This window comes from Buteo buteo, chromosome 7 (genome assembly GCF_964188355.1).
Source record: "Buteo buteo chromosome 7, bButBut1.hap1.1, whole genome shotgun sequence".
NCBI classification, from domain to species: domain Eukaryota; kingdom Metazoa; phylum Chordata; class Aves; order Accipitriformes; family Accipitridae; genus Buteo; species Buteo buteo.
In genome coordinates this window covers 47,019,735-47,042,526 of record NC_134177.1, presented here as the reverse complement: position 1 = coordinate 47,042,526, position 22,792 = coordinate 47,019,735, and the positions used below count along the sequence as shown (strand labels likewise).

General features: G+C 57.5%; 1 protein-coding gene across 7 annotated transcripts in view; it reads right to left on the bottom strand.

Annotated features, from left to right (window-relative positions):
* Positions 1 to 22,792, bottom strand: part of RAP1GAP2 (RAP1 GTPase activating protein 2) — a 66,150-nt gene that overhangs the window by 13,668 nt on the left and 29,690 nt on the right. For 5 of the 7 annotated variants that reach the window (XM_075033105.1, XM_075033106.1, XM_075033111.1 and 2 more), the window contains 13 exons: positions 16,255 to 16,339; positions 8,855 to 8,890; positions 7,675 to 7,719; positions 7,066 to 7,098; positions 6,514 to 6,723; positions 5,841 to 5,944; positions 5,210 to 5,288; positions 4,708 to 4,761; positions 3,311 to 3,394; positions 2,031 to 2,131; positions 1,212 to 1,341; positions 812 to 967; positions 67 to 138 (listed from right to left, as the gene is read on the bottom strand). In XM_075033105.1, the coding sequence (XP_074889206.1) occupies positions 67 to 138; positions 812 to 967; positions 1,212 to 1,341; positions 2,031 to 2,131; positions 3,311 to 3,394; positions 4,708 to 4,761; positions 5,210 to 5,288; positions 5,841 to 5,944; positions 6,514 to 6,723; positions 7,066 to 7,098; positions 7,675 to 7,719; positions 8,855 to 8,890; positions 16,255 to 16,339 (1,189 nt within the window). Of the gene's footprint in view, positions 1 to 66; positions 139 to 811; positions 968 to 1,211; positions 1,342 to 2,030; positions 2,132 to 3,310; positions 3,395 to 4,707; positions 4,762 to 5,209; positions 5,289 to 5,840; positions 5,945 to 6,513; positions 6,724 to 7,065; positions 7,099 to 7,674; positions 7,720 to 8,854; positions 8,891 to 10,060; positions 10,279 to 16,254; positions 16,340 to 22,792 lie in introns of those variants that run through there. The other 2 variants (XM_075033112.1, XM_075033110.1) reach the window with 2 other exon arrangements.

Genomic DNA, 22,792 nt, shown 5'->3' with positions numbered 1-22,792 from the left:
AACATCTCGGGCATACACATATATTTTTTTTATGGCTTGGAACATGCTTCCCACCTCAGCTCTTACCTTCTGGAATACTGGTGGGCTCGGAAGGGGCGGCCCGAAGGAGGGGACATCTTCCCGGGCCGTGACCGACACCTGCGGAGCCAAGAGAAACGTTATTCCTGTGGGTGCAGCAGGGCAGGGCATCACCCAGCACAGAGACGTCCCTCTCCCGGAGGGTGGCCAGCGTGGGGCTGGAGATGCTCTCCCCAGCCCAGCCCAGCCCAGCCCAGCCGAGATGCACCAGCGCCTGAGAGCCACGGGGCACCCCACAGCCCTCGCCCTGCCAGACAGACTGCTCCTCCCCAGCCTTCATCCGTCATCACTCCCGCATTCATGAGAGAGTTAACCATGCACGCTTTTTACATTTACTTCCTATGAATTGTTTTCGTTTGTGGCTCTGGTTCTCTTACTAGAAAACAGAGAGGTAAGAGGGTTTATGCTACCTACACTTGAGTGATGTGTTAGATGGGTATGAGCTGTTCGGAGGCTTCTTCAAATACTGAGTAGCATCAAAAGTCTTTAGCAAATGAGCATGCTATTATACATGCACATATTTTATACACATATGTACGTAAACACACACATTACGTGATAGTGCATACATAAATATACGTGTGTGTGTGTGTGTGTATGTTTAATACACACATACATACATCAGTTAGGTGTAATACTGGCTGTATCACTGAGCGCACTGGGCAGCTGCCTCCAGACCTCGGCGTGAGATGCAGAAGCAAAAATGGGCACGTGCAAGTCGCGATCCCCTCACCTTGTATGTCGTGTTATCTGCCTCGGGGTTTTCCACCTGCACGACAATGTAGGCGTGCAAGAAGTTGGAGGCGATCATGTCTGGGACAAAAGGCGTGTTCTCTTCTTGGAAGATAATTGCCACAATGTCGTTGCCAATATGCCTCTTCCTCTGGAGCTAAGCGGAAAGGGAAAACATCTGGTCGGTAAAGCCAGGCGGCTCTGCTCCCTCGGGAGCAAACACCAGCTCCGGGCGCGCAGGCTGCCGCGCACCGGGGAGCCCACCCGGCTGCTGCCCGCGCTGCCGCCCACCCGCCGAGGATGCCGCGGCGCTGGGGCTCGGCGGCTGGCGGCGCTGGGCAGAGCAGCGCCAGCGCACCCTGGCTCAGACACTCCGGTGCGGGGAAGCTCATCTCTCTTACTTGTTGTGTGTCTCCTTCGGTAAAAGGCAGCTTTGTAGAGACATGAAACATTATCTCCCTGTCCCTGAACACCGTGTACACAGACTCTGCTCCTGTCTGGCCGTGGCTGACATCCAGACCTCCTCGAAAACTGGAGACGAAGGGAAAGGCAGGGAGAAACGAAGAAATATTAATTGAAAGCTTAGCAGAGACCGCCGGCGGCTGTCAGGGGACAGGGTGACAGAACAAACCAGCTCATTTATCTTTATCTAGTAGCGAGCAAACGGGAAAGAACAAACCGTGCGTCATGTATTGTAACCAAGCATCACCATCGCCCGTCTGAAATTCAGGGTGTGCGGCAGAGTGGTGCTGGCTGGTCGGGGCTGACTGCAGCCGGGGGTGCCGCTCACGGGACCGGCAGCCCCAGTGCTGCTGCGGTGGGCTGCCCGCGCCTGCCAGCCCGCAGCCCTCACCGGCAGCGGGGGGTCTCTGCCCCCACCGCGGCTGCTGCAGCGACTGCCCTGGAGGAACGCTGCGGCTGAGCCCGCGGCACCAGATAGGGCGAGTTTCCAAACAAAGTTCCTTTCGTCTATGGCTGAATATAGCCAGATTTTCTCACAACCTCAAAACTGCAGGAAAGGAAGTTTTTCTCTCTTGGCAGCTCCAAATTTTTTTCGGAAAACTCCCCCGGCTTTGAAAAACAAGCCAAAGCTATATTCGCTTCTGCTCTGTACATCCCGCTCATGAGTGAGATGACTTCTGTTCTCACATGGTAGATATTTTTACATATGACATGATCTCTTGTTAAATGTATTTGTAAAATCATTTCTTTTAACTTACCCTTTGAAGTCCTGGAGTGTTATGGTGTCTCCCAGAAAACTCAGGAAGTTCTTGAAGGCAGTGCTCTCTTCATTATTGCCAAACAACTCCTCCTCTTGGGTCTACAAAACACAGGGCACATCTTTTGAGAGCCCCAGCCCTGCCTGTTTGCAGCAGACGCCGGCTCCCGGGGGAAGGAGGAGGGTCTGGCCACGGTTCTGCCACCGCGGCGTTGGTCTGGCGGAGCCACAGAGGCCCCTGTGCTGCCTGAGCCGAGCGTGACCAAAGCCACCATCCCCGGTGGCTGCCACGCGCGAGGACAGCCCTGCGCCCCTGGGGACCTCCCGGTGCTGCTCCTGTTGGGCTGCGGGTGGTTCGGACACGACGACCACGGACACCACTAAGGTGAAAGGTCCCTTCGAAACGCGCCTTCTTGCATGTCACCCTGCTCCGAGCATCTTCTTAAAATCAAACCTTGCTATCAGCAAAAGTGCCACAGCAACAGGGAAAGGAACCTGTCCCACCCTGGTTCTGATGGTGATTTCTGCTCTCTCTGACTGCCCGTCTCCTGCCACCTCCTGCCCCATCCACGGGGTCCCCGGGGACACGACCAGCACCTCATCCCGGGGTGCCTCCGCTCCCCAGCTGGCACCCGAAGGTGATGCTGCTGAGAGCGACTTCCGACCAACAGCAAGGACCTTATGATAACGTTTAGGAAACACCAAAACACAAATGGATTCTACATTGGAAAACCCGTCTTCATCGTCCCTTGCGTGCTATGTTTCAAAACAATGAGACCTTAATTATCATCTTGCATGAATTACTCAATCCAAAATAAAATGCAATATGTAGAGATAATTAGAGTGCCTGTCAGAATAATCTTTGGTGAGTTATAAGACTCAGCTGCCTCTGCACTCCCCATCCGGAGTCCCTCGGCTAATAGCATTTTCAGCAAACACATGTCTTCATAGCCCACAGTCCTCCCAGACAACTGTAACTGTTTCAGTGTCTAAACATATATCTGATTAAAATACCACGCCTGCTAAAATCCATTTTCACATCCACTTTTCCCTACAGCAGCTTGTGGGCTGATTTCCATACTGAATTTTTTCAGTCACATCATTTTTTAATGAGTCGGGGAAACATCCGAGCAATGAGAAATGCATTATTAGTGAGGACACCCAGTAACACAACGTGTCACACGTGACAGAATTAACTGCAGGCCTGAATTTGCACTTGTGAAACACAGGCCTCTGGCAAGCAGGGATGAGCTCCGCAAGAACGGCACGGGGATTACCCACCTGCCTGAACTTCTGATAGATCACACCAAACTTGAACGTGTTGTTGACCTCATGTTCATCGTAAGATACTATCATCTGGGATGCCTGCAGTAAAACAAAATACGAACTATTTCATTTGGTAGTTCAAAACGTGATGTCCGGCAGAGCAAACCCTGCTCGGCACGCGCTGCTGGCCAGGCTCACGGCTCCGCTCGGCACACTCGCCATCGCCCACCAGCCGCGGTACGGCTCCTCGTGGCGGGCAGTGGGGGAGAGCCCACCGGAGCTGCAGCGGGGTACGGCAGCAGCGCCCGAGGGAGTGGAAGGGGGGCAGAAGCCAAATTTCCACATAATTAAGCCAAAAGATTTCAACAGTGGCCCTGGTTTTGGTTATCAGCATCCCGGCAGCCTCCACCGCCGACAGACTGCCTGGATGCCTGTGGGCTTCGGGTGGGCACGAGCTGTGGCCCCAGCGCCCAGGCGTGGCGGGGGGGCACGGGGAGCCCTGACCTCTCACAGGCTTTCTGGGGGAGTTTGGGGCCCTCTGGGTGCAAATAATGGCAGTTCCCACAGTGCTCCAGCCCCCCCGTCCCAGCCTCGCTCTGCGGGGACCGAGTCAGAGACGTCCGTCTTCCCCGACTGGGCATCGGCTGTTCTCAAACTTCCAGACAAGGGTTTGATAGCAACATCAGTAATGACAATGGATGAACAAAATCAGTTTGACCTTGGCTACATCAAAGGGTGATGAAGCTGCCTTATAACTTACTGCTGTGCCTGCCACAGAAAAGGTCTTCAACATAAAAGGTACTTGAAAATGATGGATGTGCTTTGTACCTTCCCGGGAGCAGGTCTCTATGGCAGCACAAGAGCGCACACAAGAAGGAGCGATCCCAGAACAGGTGAGTCAGTCCAGGTACGTCACGAGTGGGGACTGCCACCCGGACAAAAAAACGCGGCCCCCGCAGTGACCCACCCACCTCTACATCTATTCCCGCAGGGCTTCTCAAGCACAGACTCAACCCGTCTTGCCGGGTTTCAAGCAAACCTTAAGGCACCAAACCAAGATCCAGGTTGGTTTTACACCCCACAGACAGTCACCTTTCCCTCCTTCCCCATGATCCAAGGGCAGATTAATACCAAAGTGCCATTGATCCTTGGTGGCCACTTGACAGAACAAGACGGTGGCAGGCTCATGCCATCAGATGGCCGTTAGCTAACCTGCTGCCCAGACGCACGCATGGCCCACCACTGCTGCACCGCTTACATCCCCTCTGCAGCTCTAGAGAGCTAGAAAGATGCAGTACAAATATCCGTGCTCTCTACCAAAGCAGCTGTTGGATCTTGGAGAAAAGGAGAGGGTTAACTCTGTCTGACCTTCTCTGCTGAATACATGACTGACTTGGGGTTAGTTACCTTACCTTGGGGTACAGAACCGGGTTAAACTTCAGCCCGGAGGCGTCGTCACAGAAGGCCTGCGGGCAAGGGGAAAGAGTAGTCAGTGCCGGGTCTCTGGGTGCGCAGGACAGACGTCCCTGTCCTGCCAAAACTCCATGGCAAGGCTGTGAATGTCTTATAAATGAACTAAACCCAGACTCCGATTGCAGGAGCTCCCCTCTTCACATCCTCTCATCGGGATGCCCTGTGGCCTGGCTGGTACCAAACTGAGGATGCAGGAAGACAAGTCAAAGGTGCTGCCACGTCCTCACCTCTTCCCCCAGATATCAACCAGTGACCTGCCCAGAATCAGCAGGAAACCAACAGCAGGGCCACCGCCGACCACCACCCAACAAGTGTCCTTGGACCTGAGAGCCCAGGCACTGCTGCCCAATGCCACCCAACGCTGCCCAACATTGCCCAAGGTGCCTGGCTCAGCGGCGCGGATTTTGCTGCAGGTATCCCCAGCCCAGCCCGGGATTTTACCTTTGCAATCTGGGGGATACTAGGGAGCTTGCTAAATCCTGCCAGGGGGATCCTTTCATGCAACGTCTTCACTTTGGACCTAGCAAAGAAAAAGAAACGAGCAGACATCAGGCAGTGTCTAAGGCAAAGAGACGCCGGCTGCAGCCCCCCGCTCACCAGCCCTGTGGCATGCATGCAGGGCTACTCCACTGGCTGTTGGGAAACGATGTTCTGCAGAATTTGTTGGGCCTGGTTAGTAAGCAAAAGCTCAATTTTTCTTCTCATCTCTGCAGCTCTTAAAATATTCATAGTCTGGAGGGAAATGACATGATGGTTCAGACGCACTGGGTCCTGTCAGCTTACAGAGGGATGGCGATAGATGTGATTGGTATTATCCCGTGTCACCGAGAGTTTTACACTCAGTTTCAGCGGGTTTAGCAACAGATCAAAGTCTCATGTTCATTATCGGGGGTCAGGCAGTCCCAGCGCAGATACAGTAAAAGGATGATGATGCTGCTCCCCATTCTACCCCAACCCCCTCCATGTGTGACAGCCAGCGTGCTGCCACCCCGGCTCTAACATTTACTGTGGAAAAAAACAAGGGACTCCTGAAGAGAAAATATTTTGTTAAACAAAGCTTTTTTTTCCATACCTGAGTATAATCCTTAAATATTCAGTGCCATCTGCCTCCTCACACTTAATAGAAAGGATCAGATTCCCAAGGCTGCTGGCTGTACAATAAAAATTTAAGTGATCCTAAAAATAGAAAACAGCGCATTAGGGGAGGCAGCTTGCTGATGGCAAGGACGCTGCCCCGCGTCCCGGCCGGAGCAGAGGACTCGCCCACCATCCCGACACCCTCCCGCCCTGGGGCACACACGCTCGCACCCCTCCTCGTGGGGACCAGGGCTTTAATCCCTCTGCCCATGGACTTTAGCACTCTGCTCTCCGCTTTGTGCAGAGGGAGAAAGAGGATTACGAGACTGTGAGCAAGAGGGCAGGCAGGCGGCTGCCGCGCCGGGTCCCCCGAGCCCGGCCGAGCCCCAGGTCCCCGCAGACGGGGCAGGCTCAGAGCCCCCATGCCCACCCGCTGTCCTGGGGGGGCCCTGCCAGCTGTGGGGGCCGGGGCAGAGGCTGTGTGCGTGGCCATCACTGCCACGGCCGGTAACCCGCCAGTCCCCTCCTCTCCTTGCAAAGAGGGAAGTTGCAAATTTTGCCCATTTTGCTCACAGTTTTCGAATTTCTTTTTTTTTCTTGGGGGGGGGGGGGGGGAGAAGTATGCAATTTTCAGCTGACCAATTGCCCCCTGCGGCAGGGGCACCCACCTTCCCCAGAAAATGCTTCCTGTAGGCTCTGGCCTCTCCTTTGCACTCCAGCTTGTAGCCGTAGGTGCTGGGGCTGAGGTTCTCCTCCTCCTCCTCGCAGATGCTGCTGTCGGACGAGGTGGGCGTACCGAGGTTTTCCGGGTCTTCGATCCAGTATCCCCCGAACTGGGGCAGGATGATCAGTGGGTACGGGCTGCCCTTCTCTAGGATCTGCAGACATGTGCCCATGAGGGGTTGGGCAGGACCGGGGTGTGGACGTGGGGTGCAGGGGCTCATCGCCCCGTGTCCTTCCCCCCCCCCGCTGCCCCCTCCCGCAGCAGCCCCAAGCCCCAGCACAGCGGGGGACAAATCCAGCCCCTCTCTGAAACCTCTTCTCTCTCTCCTCGAAGAGGGCACGTGCTATCGAGGAAAAGCAGCAACGGCAAAGGTGGGGACGGGGAGCATGCTTTGCGCAGCTCCTCTCAGAAACAGGATCTCCACCAATTCCCCTGTTATTGGCAATTTTGGAAAGGCATTGGCCTGAAGGCGTTCAGGGTCGTTCAGGGCACCCACCTCATCGATGCTGGGGTACGGGATGTAGTCTTCCTGAAAAAGGAATCAAAACAGCGCGTATGAGACTCTGTTCCCCGCCAGCCGTCCCTTAAGACCGCAGCCTTGCACATCCAACGCGGGGAGCGCACCCAGCCGCCCGCTGCACTGGTCCCTCCTGTCCTAACGCCCTGCACCGAGTGCCAGGCGGTAACGGAGAGCAATGCTGCCAGGTGAGGTCACCATGGGATGGGCACGAGCCTCGGGAGCAGTGTCACCGCACTGCCCGGGGACGCCTCCCCGCTCGGGGTCTGCAGGAAAGCACTGCAGCAGGGTAAATCCTTTTCCAAAGGGGTCTCCGTTATCGGTGTAAGCTTCTCAGCTCTGCGGCAGAACTCAACCATTTTACAGAGCTCACTGCTGAAATACACAGGTTTGGACATAAAGCTGGATTAGGGATTTACAGGCACCACTCTCTCATCTTTGCAATTCAGTCAGTGCCTTTTTTTTAGACAACATTTAAATCCTTTTTAGTCCTTTGAGTGACTGTCTTTGACTATACACATTAAAGCCCTGAGATAAGGTGGGGGTATGACTTGAAAAGATCCACATAAGAAGCGAAATTCAACCAACCTTATGTTTTTGGCTTCCAGTTCTCTGTTCTTCAAGTTTTGGTGCCTGTTTGGAACAAAACGAATTAATCGAATTATTAAGATGTTTTCAACAACACAGATGAAACCACAAGAGTATTTTGCTACACGGAAATCACTCTGACATGAATGGCATGAAAGGAGGGGGTTTCTGCCCGCGATGAACGAGGCAGAGCTGCCGGCATGCCAGGACAGACCCCGTTGTAACACAGCAAAAATGGGTGACAGGGATGCGGTGGGACAAGATCTGGGACACAGCAACACCACAGTGAAAACGTCTAAATGTGAGGCAGGTTTCCCAGGTGCCGGCACAGCACCAAACACAAAACGCCCCATATCCCACTCCAGCTTCACCTTAATTCCTCCGGGATGGGCTCCTAAAGGAAATCCCTGCGCTGCCTTCCTGCGGTGCAGGGACAGCAGCCGCGACGCGTGGCAGGGCGATGGCCCCGACCGTCTCACAGTGCCTGTCCCAGGCTGGAGCGCCGGGACGGCAAACCTTGCTAGCGCTCGCCCGTGCCACGCCGGGGGAGCACCGAGCATCCCGGCATCGGGGCTGAGTGCCACCTGCCCGCGTCCCTCCCGTGGGGACAAGGCACGTGCCAGCGGACACCCTGGACCCCTGACCCTCCTCCTCGGGCAGATCCTGATGTGTTTTAGCGTGGGACGAGAGAACACCTTGTCCTGGCCCGAGGGGTACCGAGACAGTGCTTGACCCAGCCGTGCTCTGTACCAGAGCCTGCCGTCTGCAAAGACAGGCAGCGGCGTCCTGACTTTACCAGGGAGCAACGGGACCGCGTCTCAGAGCGTGCGCCCCTGCCTGGCGACACACAGGCCGAGACCTAAACCTTCTTCTGCAAAACTGCTCGGGGAGATGCAGAACAACCTCAGAGGAAGACGCTGCTGACACCACTGCTTTCCCCCCACGCACTGGGGCATTTCTGCACAGCTCTCTGCACAGTTTGAGCTGGGAAGCGCCTGCCGTGCCCCCTTTCAGCAGGGCTCACAGAGCGCTGGCGACTTCAGCAACAATTCAAACCATGTTACGTTCGTACAAGGCCTCCCAGCACATTAAATGTACGAGGCGCTGTGGGATCTGCATCCCTGCAGCCTCTGCCGGGTGGGGAAAGTCCCGCGTTACTGGCATGCACGCTGCTGCTCACCTGCATTTTTTCCAGCATTTCGAAGAATTCTGCAGACTGAAAAAGAAAAGAAGGAAACCTCCTGTTCAATTAAAGCAGACATGAGGCAAGCCAGCCCAAGCCAAACCAAGGCAGGGACACCAGACCCCCCACCTTGTACCAGGCGCTCTGGCTCTGGCCCTCAACAGGAACAGAAATAAGGGACTCTGTCCATAACCGATGGCATCTGCCTTCAACATGCCCCGTCCAGCCCCACCGCCGGGCAGGGACAGAGCCCCGCAGCCGCCCCGGCTTCCCGGGACCAGTGGCCATCCCACAACAAGTGCCCCCGCTGTAGCCGCAGGCAGCGCACGGAGCAGCGACCGGCGGCAGCTCCCCACCTCCCTAACTCCTCCTGCTCTGCATTTCATGTCCAAAGAAGCCTGAGAAGATGGGCCGAGGGATGCTGCGGCGCTTGTCGCGCTCCCTGCTCGCGAGCGGGCGGCTGCCAGCCACGGGAGCTGCCGTCCAGCCCGACTCGGAGCTCGGGCTTCACTGCTGCAGTTCGCCATCCCCAGTAACACTCAGCCCCAACAACTTCCCAGCCCGCTCTGTGTACGGTTTGATAATGGTTCTTTAGTCACTTCTTTTTCTAATCGCAACAGTGTGGGCACCATCGGCTGGGCAATCTCTTTGGGTTCCTTTTGTTCCCTGGGTGTTTTCTCAGGTCTCTGAGGTCCACGTTTCCCGGCTCTCTGCAGCAGTGACGTGGGCTAGAGATGCCAAAGGGAGAGCGGAGCTGCTGGTGCAATCCTGCCCTGTGGGACAGGGGACAGCCCGGCAGGAGGAAGGGAAGGAGGGCGCCCGCCGCGGCCATGCTCCGCTGCTCCGCACCGTGCTGCTCGCTTCTGCACTGCGGGCGCTGGATCTCGGGGATCAGGCGGGGAGAAAACCCAGACGGCTGCCAAGTGCCGCAGGGCGCCCGGCGGGGCCGTAGGCAGGGGTTTTGCTGAGGACATGGGGCAGAGCCGGACCCACCGCGGGCAGAGGGACGGGGTACGCGTGTCCTGGCCCCCGCGGCCCTCCTGATGCTTTGCAGGCCCCCGGCAGGCGGGGGTCTGTGCACACAAACCAGCAGCAAAAAAATTCCCTTTGGAAATGAAACAGGCGCAGACCGATCAACCCAAAGAAGCAAATAAATCCTCTGGCAAGCGAGACACCTAGAGCAGCCCTCCCCACGTCCCTTACCTTGCAAGGTGCAAGCCCTGGGCTCTGCGCTTCAGCGGCTGCGGAAACGCCGGCAACGCGGCTGCCGGCGAGGCTGGGCTGCCTGTGCAGGGTTAATGGCCTACTTGCCAAACGAACTAAAGAGATTAGCGAGCCCCAGGCTCCGATTAAAAACCCTGCTCCTGCGTGGCTCCTCTGGAGAGCAGCCCAGAGCTCGTCCCGCTCCCCCAGCCCACCACTGCCCGGCTGGGGGGCTGCTGCCTCCCTCCCCGGCCGTGCCGGTGCCGCAGCCCCCGGAGCATCCCAAGCCGCTGCGGCGCACGCGGCTCCTGCGCCTCTGGAAACGCTTAGCGCGAGGGGCTCCGGGCCAACAAACCCAGAGCGGGAAGAGCCCCTCGCCGCCTCTCCATGAGACGTGTTAAAGCCAGCTCAGCTGCCCCTTTCCGCGGGCAAGGGGGGGAATTTCAGGAAACCCTCGTCCTCCCTGATCCCCCTGTGCTGCCCAAAGGGACCCCGGTCCCGGCCGCCGCTGAGCTGCTCCGGGGCTCGGCAGGTGCCAGCCACCTTTCCCACTCGGTCCTGAACCTCAGCGGGACGATCCTGATCCCTCATCCGGCTTTTCCTGCTCTCAAGTACACACAAATAAATTATCTAGTCAAACTATGGCTGTAAATATTGGGGCACTCCCAGTAAACTAGCAGCTGGCTCTTCTGGAGACATGAAGCAGCAGCAGCACCATCCCTCCTCTCCCCCCGCCTCCCCTCCCCTCTCCTCTAACCCACGTTTGATCCCAGAGACCCGCTGCGCTCCAGCCGCAGCCGACGGGCTCATGGCTCATACGGCCGAGGAGAGGCTGGGACCACGGCAGATGCTGCCGGTCCAGGAGGGAGAGCAGAAAGCGGGATGAGCAGCCCTGATGCTGCTGGCTATCAGAAATGGTTTGCAGAAGAGGGATGCGAGATTTGGGGCAGAAGGGGTCACAGCACCAAGGAGAAAGGCATGAGGGGTGATTTTCAGTGAGCTCTCAGAATAGACTGAATTTCGCAAAAGACAAAAAAAGAGAGAAAAAAACAGAGGAGGAGATGAAGAAATGAAAATCAAAGACCAAAGGAAAACCTCAGAGAGATTTTCTTTTAATAAATGTGGAGAGCAAAGGTCAGTTTTACAGCACGAGCAGCCTAGTGACTGCCCTCAGTGACACCAGCTGGGACGGGGGAAAGATGCTGCCAGCACAGGCGAGGACTGCCGTGGCTCAGAAGCAGCCCTGGCCGTGTCTCTATGCCCCATTTTTATCTACTGCATCTACGGGAGGAAAAACAAACCCTGGGCTCAGAAGGGCTCTGTGCCCAAAGCTGGAAGCACTTTAAAAAGGCTCTTCCTTATTCTGAGCTCGGTTTAGATTCTGGTTTATCTTCAGGTCTCTGCGATGGAGCAATGCTCTCTGAGTCAATTAAAATAGTTTCCAGGTCCCACTCTGCCAGCAGCCAGAACCAGAGAACCAAACTGCACAGCAGCACCAGATCCACCTGCTAAAGCAAGTTCAGCAGAAAATGTGTACATGTACTTAATAAAGCAGACAGCAGTCTGTACCCTTTAGGGATTTATGCATACATAAAGCCAACTTTCCTGGGCCACAAATATTTTGGTAATTATTGTGGAGACAATTACACCTTTGTGACGCCCAGCAGGAAGCAATGCCACCTGCCGCCGGCCCAGCCAGCAGGAAAGGTTACGCTCACCCAGCCTGGGTCGCTGGGACTGTCTGCTCCGAACTAAACCTGCATCTGCTTCTTAAATGCAACCAAAAGGCAACACCAGAGCGGACAGCTGCTTCCCCCGCCACCTTCGGCAGGACAAACCTGCCCAGCAGGTTGTCCTAACAACCTCAGAAATGCAAAATACTCAACCCGAAATAGTATAGTTGCTATTCCTTTCCTGCTCACGTGTCCTCACCCCTCACCGCCGAGCGTGCTACGCTAAGCGTGAGAGGAGATGGACAGTCACATCCCGGTGCTTTAGCACAGAAAAGTTTGTGATTCCCCTCCGTCAGCACCACGCAAGACACGGGGTCCAAAGCCGAGCCGGCTGGAGCACACAGTGCCTGTTCAACCGCCCCAGCACCCCGGGCTGAGGTTAGCGAGGGGGTACCTGCGGACGAGGGGCACTCAGAGCAGAAGCTGCAGCCCAGCCAGTAAGCGCCCGCTTGGCAGGTTTCCGAAGAAAATGACACCCAGAAAGAAAACCCTGCACCGGGCGGGAGCCGCCAAGGATGGAGCGCAGCGGGGCAGAGCTCTGCCCAGCAGCCCCCCCCGGCGCTCCCCCCGTGGGTCGCACAGCACTCACCAGCAGTCCCCGTAAGAAATCCATCATCTTCCCGGCATCACCCCACCCCGCATCAGCCACGCCGCCACGGCTGCCGCCGCGACCGCGCTTCCTCACGGGTGGCCAGCAAAAGCAGCCGAGCCCCAGCCCGGCCATCCAGCCCCAGCCCCGACACCTCCCTTCGTTAATGTTTCTCCCAGCCAGAGGCACGGCAGGACTGCTGCTTTGTTATTTCAAAGGGTGGCTCCCCTGGGAGGCAAAGTGCCCAAAACAGGTTGGGCAGGAAGCGGGTGAGGGTTTGCAGGGGGGACAGGTAGGCGCCTGCTGGGATGCACGGCCCCACGGTGGGATGCGCGGCCCCACGGCGGGATGCACTGTGCCCCTCGGGAGGGCACTCACCTGGGGTGCTGGGCAGGAGGCAGAAAATCGGACCTCTCCAAGCTGGAAATCTGCATGCACAAAAAAGACACAGCCCTTCCAAAGTTGCTGAACGAATCCCAACCATAAATCCTCTGAGTCAGCTCAGGACAACCCAACCTGCTGACCCAGGAGCTGCAGAGTAGACATCAGCACCGACAGGGCCTTGCCATCCCAACACCACCCGGGGAGGAGGCAAGACACAACTGCTTCAGCCAAAATGCCTGCATGGCTGTGAAGGAGCACAGGCAGTCTCAGCTGACGGGGACTTGCTCCTGTCCCTGCTCCAATGCCCGTACCTACCCCCTGTCCCTCTCCATCACACTACATCTTGCACAGATCTCTGGGAAGCACCTTAAAGTCTACCAAGAGCAGGGCAGAGCAGGGTGAGCACCAAGGATGTCGACTCAATGCACTCGTGCCATGCAGCATCTCATCGCAGGCTCGGCTACGCGAGCGCTGAGCGACCGCCCAGCATCCCCCGTGCTGACCGCGACGGTCAGGGGACCAAGCCGACATCTCCAGAAGGACCAGGTCTCTGCCTCCCAACCACAGTCACCCCAGGTTTCCCATCATCAAGCTGATGGCTCCTTAATCCCTGACATCTCCTCTCCCAGGCGTCTCCAGTTCCATCTCTTAAATGTCAGCAAATACATACCAGCCCCTGCCTTTCAAGAGCCGATGGCAGCTGAGAGCAAAGCGGCAGCAGGGGCACAGGGAAGCTCCAAACAAGCAGACGCACAAACAAACCCAGTGGCCCACAGACACCCCCGGCCTGAAGACCATAGGGATTTATTTCTGTTTGGCACCTCGGGAGCTACCTGCGCCTGGCAAAGCAGTGTCCAGGCAGGATGCAGGATCTTCCTCTGCCGCTGCCCGGCTGGGGTGCCAGCGTGGCCAGCCACGACCGCAGAGGCTCTGCCATCGCCATCATAGCGGGGACTGAGGGAGGGAAGGAGGGAGGATGTGCCAGGGGCTCCCAGCTCTGCCTCGCCTTTCCAAAAGGACAACCTGTGCCATCTGTAAAGATTCTGGAGCCCTTTAATCCTGCTGTAAAGCAGAACAAGTCAGTAATCGCCTTTTAATTGCTTTAATGACGTGATTATAAAAATGAAGAACCAGCAGTGAAACAGGCAGCCTCCAGCCTTGCCCGTGGAGACCGGTCCCCCGGTGTGTCCTCAGCCAAAGCCACCGCCAGCCTCCCCCCAGCCACAGCACCCACAGCGAGACAGGGCCGTACAGCTTGTGATGCGAGAAGAAATGGCCACCTCTGAGATGCATGAAAAAAAAGACCTCAGTGTTTGCTTTTGGGGAGCTTATGTTACCTGACACATATGGAGTAGCATCTACATACTTTTTCCATGCCAGGCTTTCCACAGGTTTCCATGCCAAGTTTCCCAAGCTGAGGGAAGCCTTGAACTGAAGTTTAAACATCGTCGAAGAGCCTGACCTCCCGCTGCCCCACATTGCCCCAGCTCCAGCTGAGGAGCAGCCGTACCCCCCCGCCTGCGGCGTGCCGGGGGTCTCGCCCCCCATAACCCCTCCTGCAGTAGCACCTGGGCAGGGAGCAGACCCCGGCACCAGGGGTGACCTCCACACCCACACAGCAGGGCTCATCCTGCTCGGCTCACAGGCTCATTAAAAGGCAGAATTTCCATTTAAAACATGACAAGGACAAAGGCAAAGGCAGAACCTCTCAGGACGCAGGTGCTGCTGTAAAGCCTGGGAAGGCACGATGGACCACGGCACCAGGACGAGCCCCAGGGAACGCAGCGGGGCTGCAGCGCTCACGGCCACAGAAAATCCTACCCGAACTCCAGCCAGGTGTTACCAAGCAATTTACCACATTTCTGCAAGGCAAAATAAATGGCACCGACTGTTTCCTCCTGCAGGGGCAGGGCAGGCAGGCCGGGGCCGTGGAGGAGCCACAGCGCTCGCCCAGGACAGCCCACAGGAGAAACACGGATGCTCGCCGCTTCCCTGGTGGTAGACGGGCAGGGTGGGCACCGGGCATCCCGCTGTGGGATGCAGCAACACCCCCCGAGGTGAAATCCCTCCGAGCCCCTGGCAGGGCTGCGCATCACCCAGTGCCATCCCAGGAAACTTCTTTTCCTCCGACGCTGGTAAACAGCACGGGGGCTTTGGCTTCCCCTCCTCGGGCGCCAGCCCAAGGCCGGCAAGGAACGCTGCTGGCACGAGGACTGGGAAGCACGCTCTGCTGCTGGCACACCGGCACCTCCCGCGCCCGGCACACTACGCGTCCCTGCTCCCTCCCATCACTCCAGGCTTCAGCCCCCCCGAGGACTCCCCTCTCCTCCTCTGCAGCCCCAGGAGGTGCCACAGCTCATGTCACCGGTGAACTGTGCCAGCTCCTTCCCATGCCCAGGTCATACACAAAACCCTAAATAAGCCAAATCATCAGAAGCGCCGCTAATAAACTCCTCCAGCTCGATACTCTATTTCCAAGCCCACTTGCTCTTAACAACCATTTAAGCAGGTTGTCAGCCACCTCGTAATCCTCACATCCATCTCATCTTCTCCAGCTTAATGAGTAATTTCCCAGGTGGCAGCATATTGAGCGCTCCGCAGCAACCTGGGGAGAAGAGCTACGATTGCCTTTGGAAACTCTGGTATCGCAGAAACGTCTCCGGTTACTCTGACAGAAGCTACTTCTGGTGAAGCCGTGTTGCATTTTATCCTATTTTCCCATTCATTTCCATGTCTCAGATTGACTTTTCCTGCTCAACTTGTTCTGAAGCTTTGCCCCAGGTCACCGTCCCGGTGCGCACTCTCCGCTCGCTTGAGACTGGGAGAGATAACTGCGAGCTGGGAGCTGTGGAGGTGCCCAGTCAACCCCGGCTCAAGCAGGACCAGCTTCCAAGTCTGACCGGGTTGCTCGTGACCTTCTCCCGCTGGGTTTGGGAAAACCGCAGGAGGGGCAGAGCCCTGCAGAGGCAGCCCAGCACGGGCAGAGCGGAGGGGAAGCGCCGTGTCCCACAACCTGCTGCCTCTGGCACGGCAAAAGGCAACGTCCGAGCGGTCCTGGCAGGGGCGAGCGGTGGGTCGGACCCTGCCAGCAGCGCCTGCCTGCCGGGGACGCACCGTCTGCCTCGTGCTGGCAAGCGGCCGCCCGCCACGGCGCCCACGGAGGGCGATTAGCGGGATAACGGCACTGGGATTCTGCACCCTGCTTGGCATCGCCGCTCGTGATTGCGTAACGTGAGCGGCAGTGCAGGATGGGGCCCGCCGGCACAGACGCCCCGCTGCCGCTGATGGTGTCTGAACACGCTGCAGGCTGAACTCCAGAAACCACCTACTGCTGCTCCCTCGGGAACAGCCCAAATCCGTACAGCCGCTGCGTTGGAAGTGCCGCTCCTCACCAGCTTCAGTTTCCAAAACCGGCACCTCGGCTGGACCACGCGCCCACAGCCCGGCGCAGCATCGCCCGGCCGGCGCGGCGTCGCCCGCACACTCACCTTCATGGTCGGCGGGGCGGTGAGAGGGGGGGACAGCGGCCGCTCCGGGACGGTCACATCCGTGCTGTTCAGCAGCTCCTGTTTCCTGAAAAACCAAACGCAGGCATATCAGCTTCCCCCGCGCCTCGAGCAAGAGCGTGAGGCGGGAGATAAGGGCTTATCTTCCTTGGCAAAGCCGCGGGCGTGCGGGCTGCCTGTAAAATAGTATCTTGAATCTGAGAAAAAAAATGAACAGCATGAAAAGATTATAAAAGTCATCTGAAGAGCCCCGTGCCCAGGGCGGGCTGGGACCACTCACTGCCCCACCGAGCGCCCGGGCTCCGTCCCCCAGAGCCAGCCGGAGCCCAGCTGCGGTGCTGTGGCGCGGTGCTGGGGCACGGTGCGGTGCCGGTGGTGCCGAGCTCTGCCGGGGACAGCAGGGTTTCTATGACAACCCATCCCCACGGTTTCCCTCCATCTGGCACCCTCCCTGCCTGGGCAGGATCCGCGGCCGATCGCCCTCCCGGCGCCACGGACACGGCGGAGGAGGATTCCGGCTCGGTGACACCGGTGCAAACCCCAGGGACACCCCGGCGTGAGTTTGGCAGGGCCCGGCCGAGGACCCCTTTGCTAAGAGGGCACCTCACACCGGTGCCGAATTCGGAGGCAGCGAAAGGTGTCATGAGGATGCAAGACCCCGGGGAAGCGGGGAGCTGCCCCTGTGCCACGGACCTGCCACGAAAGCCCCCCACAAAAGGTCCCTAAACCTCGAAAAGGCGCAACCTCAGCCCGCCACCGATTATCTGATTAAAATACCCTGTCCCTTTCACACCAACAGATTCCCAGGCAGACAACCAAGCCGTCACTCGCAGCGGTACTGCCAGATGCTACTCTGGGAGTCAGAAAATCTGAGATTTAATTTAGTTTCCTCTCGTCCCTGCCAGGTTAGTCCTGCAGAAACCGGGCCAAAACGTCCAACTGTTTATCTCCCAGTAACGAGGTTTGGTTCCCATGGCAGCCCGCCCCAGGATGGCACGGCACGGCGTGCGCGCCAGCCGGGCACCGATGCCCGCCGGGGCCCTCTCCAAAACGCGCAGCTCCCGCCGGAGCGTGCGCACCCCACCTCCCGCGACGCCTGCCCTCGCCGCCAGCCCCACCGCCCCGGCTCCTGCCCTCCCGCCCACGCTGCCTCCTCCGCCGCGCGCCAGCGCTCACCACGGCGGGTGACAACCGCACGCCGGTCACGGGGGAGGCTCGGGTGCCTGCGTCCCCTCCTCGGCAGGGCCGTGCGCCGTGGGGATGCCGCAGGGATGCGGCGGGGATGCCGTGGGCACCGCGGGCAAGTTTTCGACAAGAGCGTTGGAGCAACGGCGAGTGCAAAACCGCGCCGTCACCTCTGCGAGCAAAGGGGTGGCCGTTCGGCCGTGTCCTTGCTAACAAGAGACTGAACCGCGGCTTGAGGAGGGCCGGCTCCTGCTCCCCCTGCCTGCATGCACAACTGCTCTTGCTAACGGACTTCTCCTGCTCCTGATGAAACTTGACTCCGTCTCTTGAAACGCATATATATGTACATATACACACACGCGCACATAGATGAGCATCGAGGAGAAAGCCGTCTGCACGCTGCAGGTTGCGGAAGGCGCCGCAGCCTCCCGCCCGGCCGCAGCCCCACGCCGCAGGATCCCAGCCTGCCCTTCGCAGCGCTGCGGCCCAGACCGGGGATTTGGCATCTCTCCCCGTCGCTGCGGGACTGACTTGACGGCAGAGCAGTGGAGAGCAGCCGGAGCCGGCGGTGCCTCGCAGCCCGCGTCCCCGCGGCCGGCACGATTAGATTTGGCGGGGGGGGCTGCCAGCTGTCAGCCCGTGCTGTTAACGTTCTGCACATATGGAGACAGGAGAAGCAGGGAGCTGCAGCGCCTGTGACCAAGGGAAGGAAGGGACGAACGGGACACAGATCGATAGTTCTCATTAGTCAACAACCAAGGAACAAGAATTAATGGACTTCAGTCGTAGCCAGGGGAACATCAGCTGGATGTCGGGGGAAATTCAGGGCTGGAGTTCAAGCCCATAAATCTGTCCCAGAGGCATAAGACCAGCCCAGGTGGGGCACGGGGGGGATCAGCACGGCGTGGGGCAGGGCGACGCACCACCGTGCCGGGCAGTGCCGCAGCCAAGACCAGCCGCCGGCACGGAAGGACCTGGCTCACAGACCCCTGGGACCCGGCAGACCAAATCCCCTGGTACTTGTAATTCGTTGCTGGTTGCACTTCTCGGAGCCTGGAGCGGCGCAGGCGTGTGGGCAGCGGGGACCTGCTGTCAGGACTTACTTGTCCTGGACTCGGACAGTCCTGCCGGGCTTCCCCCGAGGCGCAGGCAGCCGCAGGCAGGAGGAAGGTGGACTTTTTGGCCTCTGGGCTCCAACGTGAGGGAACGGGAGGAGCGGAGCAGAGAGCTGCCCCGCAGCTGCGAGGGGCAAAGGCAAAGCGGGACCAGCAGCGCCCGTCCCGGTCCCCATCGCAGCCACAGGGCACCAAGGGCTGCGGCACCGCCCGGGCTGTGCCAGCAACACAACCGCAGCTGCAGTCGCTGGGGGAAATACCCAGTGGTTTGTGTCCAAATGTGAATCCGGACCAAGGACTGACATTTTACATTACGTTAAACCAACACATGAGGGGTTTTTGTTTTGTTTTTTTTTTAAATCAGAGTAGGTCAAATTTGCCTTACATTATTACATCGCATTTAAGCTCTTGGCATCTTCCAGTTTTTCAATGGAAGAAATGAATTAAAAGGATGTGGGACGATGTATGGGCAATAGCAGAATTCATGTCCTGCCCACCCGTATCATTTATCAAGCTCCTTCCCTTTCTCCTCTCCACAAACTCACCATGACTCCACTGCTGAAAAAATGCCGAGGATGACAGATTTTTACTGTTTGCTCTTTGTCTTTCTAGGACACTAAAGCACAGCCTGATCTGGAGCAAACCACCCATCCTTTGCTCTCCTTGCTTTGAACCCTGAGCTCTGCCTGAATGCACTAATCTGCACAGTGGCCTCAAAGGCATAAAACGTATCAGACTTCGCAAAGATTAAAGTTACAGGGATGCACGCAAATAATTTTATTTGATCTGGGATTTGTAGCAGGTTGCCATAGCATCATATTCTAAGTATTATAAAATCACTCACACAACAACGTGTTCCTCTGTCACATGCTGATTGCTTCTTTGGGGCCAAACTGCTGGAACTGCTCCTGCAATTCCGGGGAGAGCAAAACAAACCCATTCACCAGCCACCGCTTGTAATTAGCCTCCGTGCACTGGAAATATGTTACGTTAAACTGCAACCACAGACTCCGATGATTCAGCCTGCCGTCAGCTACAGGGTCAAGGGCCATCAGCCTAATTCCCCAACAGATTACCCTCACGGGATGATAAATGAATCATGAGGAAGATTAGCACGTCTTTATCTGTGCACCGGCATGCTCTCACGGAGAATCGGCCCCCGGGGATCTCCCCTGAAGATGACACCAGAGCCGGCGGGCACTCACGGCAGCCCCACGCCGTGACCCGGTCCCCGACTGGCGCCAGGGGTACAGGTCTCCGAACAGCAGCAAAGGTCCCAGGCGCTCACCGGCGAGGACCGGGGCTGGGGGACGCTGTGCAGCTCCCCGCAGGGCCAGCACCCAGCTCCCACCCCCAGCAGGGGCCCCGGGAAGCGGCCCCAGGACGGTCAGCTCCTCCGGGGGGTTTCCCTGCAAAGCCGGACACCAACGGGCCAAGGGATGCTGGTGGCCCACAGCGCGCGAGCATCGCTGCCTGCGCTGCGCAGGACGGCCTCCCTCGCCCCACGGGGGCCGGGACCCTCCCATGGCACAGCCCCCAGCGCATTCCGCATCAGCCTTCCCAAAAAGGCTCACAGCTCTTCCACCGAGTCCTGCACCAGGATGGTGCAGCGCAAGAAGAAAGCAAAACTCCTGCCTGCGCAGCCTGACAGCGGATGCGACACAAGAGGGCAATTAGGGAGTGGGGGAGAGGACAGGGTGGGGAAGGACAGCGAGAATAGCGTGGTGAGCTGAAGCCTGGGCTTGGCACGGCACAGCTCCAATAAACGGCCTCTGCGATCACTCCCCCCTCGCCTCTCCCTGGCACCATGGGAGACGCGTGGCTCCAGCATCAATAAGGAAACCAAAGGTTACGGCGCTGCGCTCGCTCCCCGGAGGCAGCACCCAGTGCCCGGCAGGCAGACGGGTGCTTCGCCCGGCCCCGACACCTCCGAGCCCACCCTGGCCACAGCCGGGCACGAGCATCCTCCGGAGCGGCACGGCCACACGGCTGGACGCCAGCCTTTCCGGAAGGCAACGCAGGCATCGGTTTTGTAACTTTATTTCTTCGTTTTTCTCATTAGGCAAATTAAGAGAGAAGGAAAAAAAAAGAATTAGAATCCTACATACTTAGTAAATCTAATTAAGGAAATACCTTAATGCAGTTAGGCAGGCCCAACTGCAGGGTTTCCTAACAGAGACCGTGAGATCAGCCTGACATCCCGGCACAGGTCCCGTCCCCCTCCCGGGGCTGGGGCTGCAGCCGTGGGGCCATGCTCTGGGGGGACCCCACCGCTGCCAGCCCCCGCCAGGAAGGCACAGCCCACGTGGGCAGGGCTGCTCCCCCTGCTTCCCCCAAAGCGGGGGAAAATAGGGATTTTTCCCCCCCCATTTTGAGTGCGCGGGCACTGGCGAGTTCCCAACACAGCAAGGGCAGGTAAAATCTTTCTCTCATCTTTAGAGCACCCCTGATCACATTCCAAAAGCACCTACAAATTAATATCCTGAATTTGGTAAACCCCACTGACATACTGAAATTCTGATTAAAATGTCCCGTTCAGTACAGAGCCAGGGCTGCCGGGACCCCCAGAGCTCCCAAGCTTTCCCAGCCGAACCCCCGCCTCCGAGCGCACACTTCCCTCCCGCATTCTCAGCCTAAAGCCTAATGAAAAACTTCTAATGCATCCTACCTTCTTCTTTTGTTCATCTGATTTACCAGACAGGCTCTAAATTGACACGGTACATTCATATAAATTACATGTGGGAAGAGAAGATGCCAACATATTATCTGACACGGCAAAGTGTTTCACACTAAGTGGTTAGCTCTACCTTTTGTTACACTGTGTAAATTAAACATGGAGCACTGCAGGTTACCTTTATGCCTACGCTTAATTCTGCGGATGAAACCTGGCCTAAGGAGGTGTAAAACTCTTGCAGCAACAAGTTCAGCCTGTCTAGATGCTGTATCCTTCAGAAGGACAGCAAAGATTATCCTGTAAATTAACAGCCTCTATTTTTGGACTCATCATTTTTTTGTCCTTGATGGGCATCACCTTGCCAGCTGCTCCCTTTTTAGTTTATTTAATATTCAATGCCCAGTGCCTTAACTTTTCACAGGGGACTGCGCTTCCATATTGCTTTTCATCCTCACACCGCCCGGGTTAAGCCCCTGTCCTGGGGCGGGTGGTGGGAGCGGAGCCCCGGCTGCTCACCCTCCCCTCCGCGGTAGGCTCCTCTCCATCCCCGCGGCGGGGACCGAGCCTCCGACCCCCAGCTCCCGGGACACTGGTGAGCGCCTGCCGATACCCTGGGCACCAAGGCGGCCAGAAGCCCTCAGCTGGCTGCTCACAAATTGCAAAAAAAAAAAAAACCCAACCAAAACCATAGGGGGTTTTTTTTGCAACAGAGACAAGGGCACCTCGCTGAGATTTTACACTTGGAAATCTGCAGTGAGTGCCTGAACGAAGCACCTTACTCTGACTTTGAACAGCTCTCCATCCAATCCCGGGGACTCCAGGCAGGCAAGATCTCGCTGCATCATCACTCATCCTGGGGAGGACGTCTGCAGAGGACACGCACTGCTGCAGGGCTCCCACTGACTTCAGACAGCCCTAGGGCTCCACAGCCCCCCCCGGACCCGGGTTTCATCCTGTGCACCCAGCGGTGTGAAGCTGCCGGTGCTCTGGGGCTTCAACAGGCGCCAGCCAGAGCCCCCGCCACAGAACACCTTCCCTGATAAACTGATTTACCTTGTCACGTCCTGGGCTCAGGCTGGCCCTACCCTGAAGCATGACCTTCTTGCATTGAAGCTTGAGAGTCAGCAAATAAAAAGCACAGCATTTTCTGGTCTAGATTTCTTGCAATAAATTACGTATTTGCAAATTGCCAACCTGCATCTGTGCACACACACAGCCTCCCTGACTGCACAGCCCGTGCAAGCGGGAACTAAAGCCCTGCTCAGAGCAAGGTGACATTTAACTGCCAATGAGCTTAGCTTTAATTACTCCTCTGCAAGGAGAATATTGTTGAGAACAGTTTGGAGCATCCCATGCTTGTGCAGGCAGTGCTGCCTGCACTGATTGTGCGGGTCACTGCTGCCCTGCACATTGTCCGTCCTGCTCAGGGGGACAGTGAAGAGCTGGCTCCTGCTTTGCCTGCACCTCTACAGTCACTGGGTTCTTTCCAACTGGCCAAGGACTTCCCACTTGGTCTGGCTAGGAAAGTAAGGCTTGATATGCAAAT